The following is a 13,856-nucleotide window of genomic DNA, read 5'->3' as shown; positions in this document are numbered from 1 at the left end:
CCACAACTAGAGAAAAGCCTGAGTACCGCAACGAAGAGCTCACATACTAGAATGAAAGATCCTGCGTGCCGCAACTAAGGCCTGATGCAGCCTAAACAAACAAACAAACAAACAAATAAATAAATAATAGGTAAGGGAATTCCCTGGCAATCCAGTGGTTAGGACTCTGTGCTCTCATTGCCAAGGGTGCGGGTTCAATCCCTGTTCAGGGAACTAAGATCCCACAAGCCATGCAGTGCGGCCAAAAAAAAAAAAAAAAAGGCTTTGTGACAGGTATTTTACGTACATTATCTCATTAAATCCTAAAATCACTCTATGAGGCAGGTGCTATTATATTTCCATTTTAAAGATGAAGAAATTGAGGCTCAGAGGAGTTGCTCAAGGTCACAAGCCTATGAGTGAAGGAAGTGAGATTTGAACCCAGGGCTGTCTGGCTCCAGCACCTGAGTCCTACACCATTAGGTCATTCAACCTTTGTGATACAGGGACCAGCTGAAAAATGACTCTCTTAAATGGAGGTGACTTGTTAGGTCTAAAACTAGATTCCTTAGAGGAGTTTATGTGCTTTAGAAGCACTATATGTATTCATCATATAACCATGATAAAAGAGCTTTTCCTGTTAAACATATATTACTCACTAGGAAATCTTTAAGTGAGGGAGAAGTGAGTTAAATAGTGTTTCAGATGACAAGAGTGAGAAGGAAAAGGAATTCCTTTTAAAGCAATCAATTCTAAAATTCCAGAAAGAGATTGGCATGCAATGCTCTAAAGTGGTTCTCAAAGTGTGGTCCCAGACCATGAGCATCCCCTGAGAACCTATAAGGACTATGGATTCTTGAGCCCCACCTCAGACCCACTGAACTCTGAGTATGGGGCTGGGCCATCGCGGTTTAGTAAGTCCTGCAGGTGATTCTGAATCACACTCAAGTCGGAGAACCACTGCTTTAAATCTTCACCCTTGGAGGGAAGCTTCCCACCCCTGTGTCATTTGGGCCTTGAATGGGTTACAGGTGTGATGGTCCCCCCGGCCCAGGAGGGAGGAGACACAGGCAGTCCTGTCTTTACCCTACTTTTTGTTATATATTATTTTCTGAACTTTGTGAAGGGAAAAAAGGCCAGAAACCACTGCCTTAGGGAACCCAGGAACTTCTCACTTATTTAATTTAATTTTTAAATTGAAGTATAGTTCATTTACAGTGTTGTGCTAATTTCTGCTGTACAGCAAAGTGACTGTTATACACATATATACATTCTTTTTTAATATTTTTTTCCACCATGGTTTTATCCCAGGAGGTTGGGTATAGTTCCCTGCACTATACGGTAGGACCTCGTTTTTTATCTATTCTAAATGTAATAGTTTGGGACATCCCTGGTGGCTCAGTGGTTAAGAATCTGCCTGCCAATGCAGGGGACATGGGTTCGATCCCTGGTCCGGGAAGATCCCACATGCCGCAGAACAACCAAGCTCGTGTGCCACAACTACTGAGCCCACATGCCGTAACTACTGAAGGCTGTGCATTCTAGGGCCCGCGTGCCACAACTACTGAGCCTGTGTGCTGCAACTACTGAAGCCTGTGCGCCTAGAGGCCGTATTCCACAAGAGAAGCCACCGGAATGAGAAGCCCACGCACCGCGATGAAGAGTAGCCCCGGGGCTTCCCTGGTGGCGCAGTGGTTGAGAGTCCGCCTGCCGATGCAGGGGACGCGGGTTTGTGCCCCGGTCCGGGAAGATCCCACATGCCGCGGAGCGGCTGGGTCCGTGAGCCATGGCCGCTCAGCCTGCGCGTCCAGAGCCTGTGCTCCGCAACGGGAGAGGCCACAACAGTGAGAGGCCCGCGTACCGCAAAAAAAAAAAAAAAAAAAAGGAGTAGCCCGGGCTCGCCACAACTAGAGAAAGCCCAATGCAGAAAGCCCAAAGCCAATGAAGACCCAATGCAGCCAAAAAAATAAACAAATAAAACCAACCAAACAAACAAATAAATATATGTGATAGTTTGCGTCTACTAACCCCCATCTCCCAGTCCATCCCTCTCCCTCCCCCGCTCCCTCTTGGCAACCACAAATCTGCTCTCTATGTCTGACTTCTCACTTATTTAAAAAAATCTGGTAATAACAATAATACTAACATTACTTTAACAGCAGAAATTATTATTTATTGGATTATATAATGTGCTAAGCAATTTACATATAATTTTTTGTTGAAACCTTACAACCACCCTGAGTTAGTTATTGTTATTAGCCCCATTTTACAGATAGGGGAACAGGGCTTGTAGAAGTTAAGAGAGATCCTCAAGGTCATCCAGTTAACAGCACAGGTGGTGTGTACACCCATGTCTTTCTAACCCTATGATGCCTGTGCTCTTAAAGGTCAAGGTTAATACGACTGCTTCTAACATTGCTCTGCGCCAGGCATTATTTTAAGCACATTATATGCTTCTTCAATTATTACAACTATGATTATTCCCACTTTACAAGTGAGGAAACTGAGGCTCAAAGAAATTAAATAACTTTCCCAAGGGCACAAGCTGGTAAGTTGTGGAACCAGGATTTGAACTCAAGAATTTTGGCTCTAGTTGAATGTTCTTAACCGTCAGGAAAGCCTCCCAGTCCTTGGAGGGTGGAGACAGAGATGCTATGGTGACCACTTAGGGATAAAATTACTTAACGACTCCCACTGCTGCAGGAGTGTGTGCGGTGGAGGGGATCTCTGGCTGGGCGCTGTCATGGAGTCTGTTTGCTCTTTGCTCTCCTGTTTCTGGCTCACACCTGCCGCTCCAGAGCCTGGCCACGGTGCTGGCCGCACATAAGTCCGGCGCATGTGGAGCTGCTCTGCCACTGAACAGGCTCTGGCGTACAGCTGTCCGTGGATTACATTCTTTTATGCACACAGCATCAGAGACTGGAGCCTCCTCCTGCGGCCTGTCCCCAGACCTCAGGGCCATGAATACAGTGAAACCAGCAGTGAGACAGGAGAGGGCAGTGCCTCTTCCAGCTAGAGTAACTGCCTTGGAGGCCTAACCACCCCCATTTGCAGTTCTGGTCAGAAGCCTGGGTTTGTGTGTGAGGAAGTTGGGATCCTGGCCTTCAGGACAAGATGAGAATAGCTTAAACAATCAGAGGGCACTTTCTGGGATGTATGCAATTTTTCCACACACACACCAGCTGGAGTGGAGTGACGAAAGCAGGGCACTGGGGAGGCGGGGTTGACACAAAAGCCTGAGTCCTGAGTTCATCTCTAATTTTGTAGCCAGTATCCTGAGGCTCACCTGGTGCCCTTCTGTTGTTGATACTGGCATCCCCATCATCCCCTCACATTCCCTGCTATTGACATGGACTGGTTACCTTGCTTCCTCTTCCTCAAATGGAAAGGTCTGAAGTTTCTATTGAACAGTAGGCCTCTTGAGGGGGAGGAGGTAAGCTTCTGACACAGCTAGGGGAATGCCACTCCAGAAGCCCCTTGGTATCAGTAATTGTACGAATCTGTGGATCTTAGAGGGTTCCATTCCTTCTAGTCTAATCTTGCCATGCTTACACACATCAGATTGTTTGGAAGGGTCTGGGAGATGGGTGGGGCAAATGCAAAAACGGGGCTGGTGGGGTTGAAAATCATACAGAAGGCTCACCCTCAGACTCGCCCGCTACCTTTCAGGAGTGGGACAGGACGACGGAGGCTGCTGTGCAGTGACAGAAACCAAGGTGATGTGACACAAAGTGGTGACAGGCCGTGATCGGTACCCAAGGGCTCCACTTCTAAATCAAATGGCAAGCTCCTTGAGGGGCAGGAACTATATCTTATTCATCATTGTACCCCTAATATGCAGAATAGATCCTGGCATAAAGTTGGCACTCAAGAAATATTTGATGAAAGGAAGTACTGAGACCTGCTACAACGTGGATGGACCTTGAAAACATAAGGCTAAATGAAAGAAACCAGTCACAAAGGACCACCATACATCATATGATTCCATTTATTTTAAATGTCTAGAATAGGCAAATTTATAGAGACAGAGTGTGGTTGTCTAGGGCTAGGGAGGATGGGGGGATTGGGGAGTAATGGCTAAGGGGTGCTGGATTTCTTGGTGGGGTAGTTAAAATGCTCTAAAATTGACTGTGGTGATGGATATGAATATACAGTTGACTCTTGAACAACCTGGGTTTCAACTACACAGGTCCACTTATATGTGGATTTTTTTCAACAGCAAATACGCAATCTGCGGTTGGTTGAACCCGCAGGTGCTGAACCCACGGATGCAGAGCCATGTATATGGAGGTACTGTGTATATGGAGAGCTGACTGTAAGTTATACTTGGATTTTCCACTGCACAGAGGGTCGGTGCCCCTAAGCCCCTCCCTGTTCACTAGTCAACTCTACTCTGTAAATATACTTGACTAATTGATATAGGGAAGCTGGGCATTTAAAAAATTATTATTTAGATTTTACTTTTTTAGAGCAGTTTTAGGTTCACAGTGAAATTCAGGGGAAGGTGCAGGCATTTCCCATATACCTTCTGCCTCCACACGTGCTCAGCCTCCCCCAGATCAACATCCCCCACCAATGGTACCTTTGTTACAATCGTTGAACCTACATTGACACATCATCACCCAAAGTCCACAGTTTAGATTTACGATTCACTCTTGGTGTTGTACAGTCTATGGATCTGGACAAATGTCTAATGACACGTATCTGTCGTGTCTGATATAATACAGAGTATTTTCCTAAAAATCCTCTGTTCTGGCATTTTTCAGAAAACAAGATTTTTGCTATACTTCCATTTGCTGCCTTAGCTCCGGTTTTCAGTTAAATAAGTAAAAGTTAACTGAGGCATAGCCCAACTACCTCATTTGGTTAAAAAATGTGAATGACAGTGAAACCAAACACAGAAATTAGAGGGTTCTAACAATTTCTACCAAGTCTTCCTGGTTCTGGACTAATCTTGAAAACCTTCTTTTAGCATAAGTAATACAATTTATCCCTCCCTCGGTTGGGCTTTATCACCTTCATGTTTTCCAGTCTCGAACTTCAACCCCCTTCATCACAAGTCACTGTCAAACTTGCCCCATATTTTCTCAGAATGTCCTCTAGAGATATTTCTTTGTGTACGTGCCTGTGTGTGTGTGTTTGTGTGTGTGTGTGTGTGTGTGTTTGCCTCTTCATCTCACCACCTCCCAACTCTATCTGCAGACCATAAAACTCCCTGCAGAAACCACCAAAGATCATTTGGCTTCCTTTTGGAAATGCAGACAGTATTGTTTTGGGGCAAATCCCAAATAGACCCCTCTCCAAATGCCAGTTTCTTCCCTATCAGTTTTATTCTTCCCTAATGGTATGTTTGTTTGTATACATTTCAGGTTTCTCTCAGAAGCCCGGGCCAAAGAGGCAGCTGAGTTGACTTCAAAAGCCCAGGAGACATACCTGGCTGCTTTCTGAGTGAGCTCCAGCGGGAAATCTGGGCACAGTAATTGCAGCAAGCAGTGATATTCCCTCATGGTCAGCAAATCTGGAGTGGAAATGGATAAGAACACATTAGGTCTCTGCATGTGAAGTCACTGCTGTCTTTTTGATCATTTCATGGGTTTCAGACCTACTCTCAGTAGAGCTGCTCTTTTAAAGGTGAGTCAGTGTTAAGGATGCATTAGCCACTAACCCTCCAAGGGTGAGATTTTAAGATCAATATTTCTACAAAGTTTTTCCTGGATGGGAGGCACCCAGCTACAACATTTTGGCCTAAGGAGCTTCACTGGTTTGAAAGATGGTCGGGTAAGAAGGGGGAATTAGAGGGGTAACTTTATTAGCCTTCTTATGTATGAAAATCCGCAAGAATGAGTCATTTCAGAGCTGGCTAAGTTTGCTGAAATTCTCTGGCATGGTAACATTCACCACAACATGCCCAAAGACCATCCACAGAATATCTGCAAGCAGTATTAAGGCAAATGCAGTCTCGCAATGTATGGAGGAGAAGAATAGAGCATAGCAACCCACAGACCTTCTCAGTCTGTCATCCAGTATTGTGCAGGCTGGCTCCTTTTGGATGCCTGCACACAAATCTGGTCATCCTATTATAGGAAGCCAAGACAAAGGTCCAAGATATACAATCTAGGCAACCAAGTGACTCCTGATAGACAGAAGCAGTGCTTTGGGAGAGATGAGCCAGGATGAGGCTCTGTGGCCCAGTAGATAAACCCAGAGAGGTAAATCTCAGGGGGGTTTATAGAACGCCAAGGGAGAGGAAATACACTGATGTTTAAAAGTTGTTTTGTTACTGCATGTCCCAAAGCCAAGAGATTTTAGATCAGTCAGGCAGCTGCAGTCCACAAGTATTCCATATACCAAAGCATTTCAAATATGGAACGACGTGCTGATGGTAAAGCAAGATCAAGCAACCCAGAAGCCCTCCTAACTGGGAGCATGAGTGAGAGAAGGGAATTCAGAGGGCATGGCCACATTTGGGGAATGAAGATGATGATCATAGGCACTTGGTTTCTTTGGACCTAAGTTAGCTCAAGCCACAGGAATCCAGATCTCCTGTCCCTGATAGTTTGGTTGATGCTTTTCCAAGATAAAAACCCCAAATCCCCCGGGACAGGCCTGGGTTCCTACTACTTTTTCATCAAGGCTCAATTCAAGGTGGGGGCATAGAGTTAGACTAACCACACTGCCAAAGTCAGGGACACCAAAGCGACAGACTCAGCGTCAATGTAGGTCAAAGGATCAAGATGGCTTTTGTGGCCTTCGTCTTAGCCACAGTGGGGTGTGCACTTTCCTCTCCTCACTCGCCTGACCTAGGGCACAGCCTAGTAGGAGGTTTTGTTCTTCAAGGGAAGGAGTAATAGCCACTTGTGGGCTCGCAGACTTGGGGTGAGGGACAGGAAAGACGAAAGGGAGAAAAGCCACTGAATCTAATATGTTCCCACTTTATTCTCACTTCAAAACCCCCTGTATAGAGAGAAGTGAGTTCTGGCAGGAACTAAATAAAGGAAAGTTCTATCTTTGAATCATTAGTGCTTTTTTCCCTTTCTTTCTTAAAATTAATTAATTAATTAATCGATTTATTTTGGCTGCTCCCAGTCTTAGCAATGGCACGCGGGATCTTTGTTGCGGCATGTGGGATCTTTAGTTGCAGCATGTGGGATCTTAGTTGCGTCATGAGGGCTTCTTAGTTGCGGCATGCATGCGGGATCTTAGTTCCCTGACCACGGATTGAACCCAGGCCCCCTGCATTGGGAGCTTGGAGTCTTACCTACTGGACCACCAGGGAGTCCCCAATTAATGCTTTTCTAGGCTAAGATTTGGTGGATGGATCTGATACCATTCTTAGGGGGAGTCAAAGTATTTCACAGTTATTCATATATATCCCCCAAATTATCTACAAGATATCCTTGGGAAGACAAACAGGGTAAAGGAAAGTGAGAAGCCAAGAGAGTTGTATGACCCCCTTCTTCAATCAAGAAAGACAATGCTGGAAATCGATCTCCTGGTTTCCAGACCCTCAGCTCTCTTTAGGTTCTTGATGATATTCTAACTCATGTGCTTCAAATACCTGCTTCCTAAGTGTAGAAGAATGATTTACAAAAATAATTTTGTACTTCTCCAATGCAACAACAGTTCTTGGAAATACTAAATACATCAGAAAAACAGAATACATCCTGTTCACCACTTCTGGAACTTGACTATTCCCAATATAAAGTGAGGAAGATAGTCAGATAAAGAGATGAATGGGAAGTGCAGGCAAATAAACAACTTAGGCCAGTTTAATTGTGGAAGACAGCAGTTCTATTAAAGTAGAAGTAGGATAATATCAAGGCCAGATAATTTCAAGGGAGAGGCATCTGCCACTTGGAGACACTCCTGGGTTTGGGAGAATGGTGAGCACTAAGTGTTGTTCCAAAATCAGAACACTGATGAACAAATGGGAACTGTCCTCCTCCTGTCCCCCTGGCTTGGGTTCAAATCTTGGCTCTGCAATTTCCCAGGTATGCAACCTTGAGCAAATTGCTCAGTCTCTCTAAATCTCAGTTTCTCATCCGTAAAATGGGAATGATGACACCTACCTTTCAGGGTTGAAGTCAAGATCAAAAAAGATGATGTCTATAAAGTACTCAGCAGAATGTCTAGAACATAGTAACACCAAACAACAGGAGCTATTTGGTTTTGTTTTTAAATCCTGGGGGCAAAGGCAGGAGAGGAGGAAGGTGCTCCTTGCTGAGTGTAAATGCTTAAACCCCTTTAAATTTTTTCTGCCTTGAAAATTCAGTCAGGTTGCTTGAGCCGAACCTGTTTCTGAATACTCTTCTTCAGTCTGCATTCATTTAATGCCGCCTCCGTTCCCAAGAAGCCAGCGGTCTCCCCAGCTCCAGAGGCTCACACTCAGGCATTGGTTAACCCTAAATGCTCCTGCCTATTTTGGGTCTTTTGGCTTTAAGAGATCTCCAAGATCTGCCTTCCAGGCAGCCCTTGGTGCTTCAGGAATAACGGTAGTGAGACTGACTAGTCACTGAGCTCTGTGCTCAGGCTTTGAATTAGCGTCACTCAACCTTCACAACAACCTTACAAAGTAGACTCTAGTATTCCCAGCCGCATTTCACAGACAAGGATGTGGAGGCGTAGAGAGATGAAATCAGCTGGTAAGTGAGGAGAGAAGGGTCCAGAGCCTGGGGGACAGGAAGGGGACTTGGCTTCCCAGAGCAAGATCCTAGGCTGTGGTCTAAGGGCTGGATGGGCTTGATAATGATAATAATACTAACAGTTAACATTTATTGAGCACTTACTATGGGCCAGACACTGATCTTCCAAGGGTTTTACCTGTGCCATCTCATCTTATCTAATCTTCACTATGGTTATCCCCATTTCACAGACACAAAAACTCAGATCATGCTTAACTGCTGGAACTGGAATTCAAACTCTGGCAGTCTGGCTCCAAAGTTTACCCAACTAACATTTTCCGCACCTTGATCTTATCAACCGTAATGTGTGAAGGCTTAATAGCTTGTTCTCCTCCCCAAACAAACTGCAGGAACTAAATAGCTCCAGGTGAACTGGATCAAGGAGACAATTCAAGTGAATTGGGATTTTTTCATGTAAGAAATTAAGTCTGAAAGGTTCTAATTACTGTCAACAGGAAAGACTGCAGCTCCAGCACCACAGCCTTTGCTGAGCCGGAGGCCATGGGAAGGTGGGGGATGAGTACACCTGTGCTGGTGGCTACACAGCCATTTCTCATCCCCGCCCACCTGCCAGTGCTCTCCATCCTGACAGGTGCAGGGAAGGTAAGCGGTGTGTACCAACAGATGCCTTCTCTAAAGGAATCCCCCCACAATTAGGAAAGCTTCAGCCAGCACGTTCTGAAAGTTCAAAGGCAAAGACATAAGACGATTTTGGTATAAGACCAAAATCAGAACACTCCCCACAAATTGGTGCTTCTCTTTTTGTGGGTGGTCAGAGCTGTTAAATTTTCTTATTCTAAACCTTGTAATAGTCCCATTGACTGTGTGGCTCTGGACCAGAGGTTTCTACACCCTCAATCCTATCATCTCAGGAGGCAGCACAGTACAGCATTGTGGCTCATAGCATGGACTTTAGAGTTAGATTGCCTGGGTCCAAATCCAAGCTTTGCCACTGATTTCAAATTACTGACCTTTAAGTGCTCTATGCCTCAGTTTCCCCGTCTATAAAGTGGTTATAATGGTGGTACCAACATCATTCAGTTGTTGTGAGCTAATGTTAAGAACTAAGAGTAATAGCCCATCATAAGTGCCCTGTCAGTACCTGCTATTATTATTTTAGAAATAAAGAAACTAGGGTTTCTTTAAGGTTAATTACTTTTTCAAGGAGACAGAACTAGTAAGAAGAGGGAGGACTGAGATTCAGACATATGCCTGTCTAGCTCCAAAGGTCCTGCAAGTTCTACTCTAGCAGGTGTGATCTGGCTGGTTAGTGGGGGACTTGACTTCTGATGATAGGATTGTTTATGCCAGGTGATTGACAAACTTTACATCTAAGTTAAAGACTTATTGGGTTGACCAAAAAGTTCGTTTGGGTTTTTCTGTAACAGTTTATAGAAAAACCCCGAACGAACTTTTTGGCCAACCCAATATCCAAGTTAAACATACAGATACCCTCCAGTTGGGCAGGGCAGTTGTGTTAGTGCAGAGCGCAGACTATGTAATCAGATGACCTGGCTTCAAAACCTGGCCTCCACCACTTACCACCAGTATGACTTGGACAAGTTAGACAATTTTTCTGAACCTTGGTTTCCTCTTAGAAATGTGACTAATCACAGTACCGACCTAATGTGATTGTTGTAAAAATCAAATGAGGTAATTTCTATATAAGGAGCTTGTCTGAAAAATTAGCAAAATGCTCAATAAATGGGAGAATTATTTAATAATTATTAACTGATTAAAACTTGAAGTCCTGAAATTAAGGCATCTTTGGCCTTAACTAAAGCCCTCAGCACAATGCCTGGCATATAGTAGTAAATATCTGTTGAAGGAATGATTGAATAAAAACATGCACCGCACAGTGACCCAGATGAAAATTCGGAGGGGCGAGTTTCTGGTCACTGTGTGAACACAGAGATGGGGGATCTCCAGGCACAGGAGGCATGACTATAAGTTTAGGGCGGTGTGAGGAGCTGCCGGGAGCTGTAAAGTGCTGAAAGTGGAAAACGTCCTGGTTGGTAGTTACCACAGCTCTCAGTGAACTCAATACATTATGGAAGGTGTAACTACATTCCATGGCCTTGCTGACTCCTAGCACTTTCTTATCAAGGGCTCAATCCAATCAACTCGAGTATTTATTTTCATTGGAACAGATCACCAATTTTACCGTGAAAATCAGAAGCCGCTTAGGGTTTACTTCTTAGTGATTCACTTTACTACTGTTACAACTCTAGCTGGAGTTTTGAATACTGGAGTTTTCAAGATAACCAACCCCTGACTCAAAGTGTTCTTTTCGGGCTTCCCTGGTGGCACAGTGGTTGAGAGTACGCCTGCCGATGCAGGGGACACGGGTTCGTGCCCCAGTCCGGGAGGATCCCACGTGCCGCGGAGCGGCTGGGCCTGTGAGCCATGGCCGCTGGGCCTGTGCGTCTGGAGCCTGTGCTCCGCAACGGGAGAGGCCACAACAGTGAGAGGCCCGCGTACCGCTAAAAAAAAAAAAAAAGTATTCTTTTCTTGGCTAGCCCTACTCTAATCCTAGAGAGTGATGGATGAGGTTATTTTGTCTAAGTAAACTAATCTCGTCACAAATTACTGAGGCCCAGTATATTCAAGGGCTAACTCTTTCTCACTTCCTCCTTTCTTGGAAAAGAAGGATTGAAGACCTTCTCATCTTTTCTACATCTGGTCTGCCTTCTTGCTGTGGAAATTCTGGTCTCTGAAGCTCTGTGGGGGTAGCCTAGTCATCTCTACATCCTCCTCTCAGACCACCACGTGTGTCCACACATTTGCTCAGAAGAACTGCGGCAGTGTGTGGTTGAAGATTCAGATGCTTCCTGCTCTTCCTAGGAAATGGTGCCTTTTCCAGGGTCAGAGTGGTGTCACTAAAAGAGATCAGTGGAGGAGTGCCAGGTGGAAGGAATGAGGGCCATACCTTTGTTCCTTACTCAGAGAAGCCCTCCCCAAAGCCTGAATCAAGGGTTTTTACCTCCAAAACTCTGGAGGATGAACTGGGGTTTAGTCTGAGTTCGTTTGCATGACTGCCTTCATGCTGAGGGCTGAGTGAGCTAGTGCTGAGACTGGAGCTGGAGATAATGAAATGCTACCAAGCCACGGAGAATCCCAGAGGACTGAACAACCTCTAGTTGGCTGGCTGCATCATCTCAATAGGAACTACCACAGAGGCCAGAGAACACCACAGCCCATGAGTGGACTCTCCAATTTTCAGCTGCAATTGTTTTTATATTCTTTTATGCAGGGGTTGTGAAGGCTCATTCCAAATGACACTCACCCCCAGCCAGGCTGCTCTGCCAAGAGATGCTCGGAAGGACATGGATAATTCAGGGCATGACCATACCACCCCTTCCTTTCCCCAGGGCATTGAGGCTTTGGTACCAGTCCACAGCTGAGTAAATATCTCAGTGCTACTCTGCAAGGAGGGGAAGGGAGAGAGGAAGAGTTGGGGGAGGGGAGAGGAAGGAGGCAGACATCTGACAGCTTCACTCCCCACGTGGCACTTTGTACCAAAGTCACAGGAAGATTGCTCACATCCTAGGGCCATGTTCCTGTCAAGCAAAACCCCAGAAGAAGAGCAGACTGTGTTCTTAAATTTTATCTTCTTTGACAGCACTGTTGTTTTATATTGTAAATGGAGGAAAATGATAATTAGTTTACTGAAAGGGAAATGATTTTATAAAAGGAATGAGAAACAATGGCTTCCAATGACACCTGTGGGGCCATTATTAACACTATCCTTTGCCAACTCATTACTCCCCAGAGTATGTGTAGTGTGTTCAAACAGGGGCAGAAAGCCAGACTCTTTAGTTTTTATATTTGATTATGACTAAGCCCAACATCAAGTGACTATTACTTTTTGGCCAGTATATATGTTCTAGGCAAAGTACTAAATCAGATATAATAACAATTTCATGGCAATTTTTAGAATGAATAAAAGAAACTTCCCAGGAACTGTTTATATTATACAAAGGTTTAAAGAAATGTGAGCATTTCTAATCAGGGTCTGAAAACTCTTCCCCAGGGATTGTGTGTGGCACATAATGGCAATCCGATCAGGTTTTGGGGCTAACCATGGCCATCTCTAGCCACCACTGTGGGACTGAACCAGTGGGCTGGGCTGATATGTAAGAACCCTCTATACTGTGTATACACCTTGGGGTGTTACCCTCTCTTCTGTACATCCTGATAGGCTCCTGAGAGTTGGAGGACCAAGGCAAGGCTTGGTTCTGGGGGGAGGCACTGTCTTAGACAGCTTTGATAACATGAAACACAACAGGCTGCACATGCCCAGGGTGGGAAGCCACGTGGCATTATAGAAGAAGGCCCCAGCCAGGAAGAAAGAAAGTCTCTCTCCAGTAGCAACAGGGCTAGCTACTCTGGCACAGGCACACAGTCTCCTGACAGTTTACAGAGGAATGGAGGCAGCTTTGGACACTAAAATGTAGAGCAGGATCTTGGCACCATAAGCTCCCAAAGGGCCCAGCAGCCCATCGAGGGAGTTATTTCAAGCCTAGCATTGCACTACCATTTGCACTCTAATCCAGAGACCAACTAGTCCAGCCCTATCAGGTGTTGCTCCTTCACATTTTTGTTTAGAAATGGGAGGATAGGGTGTGCCCTTTGAAGCAGAGATTTCAGAGCTAAGGTGTAAATTTTTATCCAGGAAGAAGCAGGTGCTGCCATAACCTCCTGTGACCTGCTCCTGTTCTTAACTGAACAGAAACGGTCAAACAGGCACAAGAGCTGGACAATGAACTTCATTTCCCCCTCACGGGAAGTAAAAGTGAGAGGAAAATCCTGCCCTCTCAGTGGTGGTGTATCTGGAATACCTCACTCAATTTTTGAAACAGAGGTAGCATTTTAAAAAGAACTTGGTCTGAGTTCTGCAAAGAACTAATTACATGATACTGGCCACAGGTTTTCTGGACCTCCATTTTCTCACCTATAAAATAAGGATGTTGTGGTACGTGAGGGCTGAACAAAATTTTTGAACGGTATACTTTTTGGAAGGTTTTTTTTTTTTTTGCTGTACCGCATGGCATGCAGGATCTTAGTTCCCCGAGCATGGATAGAACCCGGCCTCCCTGCAGTGGAAGCATGGATTCTTAACCACTGGACCGCCAGAGAAGTCCCTAAACAGATATACTTTATAAAAATGGAAATTTTATAAGGAACCTTAATGTA

At 45.0% G+C, this 13,856-nt stretch overlaps 1 protein-coding gene across 3 annotated transcripts in view; it reads right to left on the bottom strand.

The window, feature by feature from the left end:
• The window catches only part of CSTPP1 (centriolar satellite-associated tubulin polyglutamylase complex regulator 1), a 200,703-nt gene that overhangs the window by 17,473 nt on the left and 169,374 nt on the right, over positions 1–13,856 (bottom strand). For all 3 annotated transcript variants that reach the window (XM_081241018.1, XM_081241019.1, XM_081241020.1), the window contains one exon: positions 5,413–5,497. In XM_081241018.1, the coding sequence (XP_081097144.1) occupies positions 5,413–5,497 (85 nt within the window). The remainder of the gene's footprint in view (positions 1–5,412; positions 5,498–13,856) is intronic.

Source organism: Mesoplodon bidens (assembly GCF_964165515.1).
Source record: "Mesoplodon bidens genome assembly, chromosome: 7".
NCBI lineage: Eukaryota > Metazoa > Chordata > Mammalia > Artiodactyla > Ziphiidae > Mesoplodon > Mesoplodon bidens.
The sequence above is the reverse complement of the archived record's forward strand: the minus strand, read 5'-3'. Positions and strand labels throughout refer to the sequence as shown.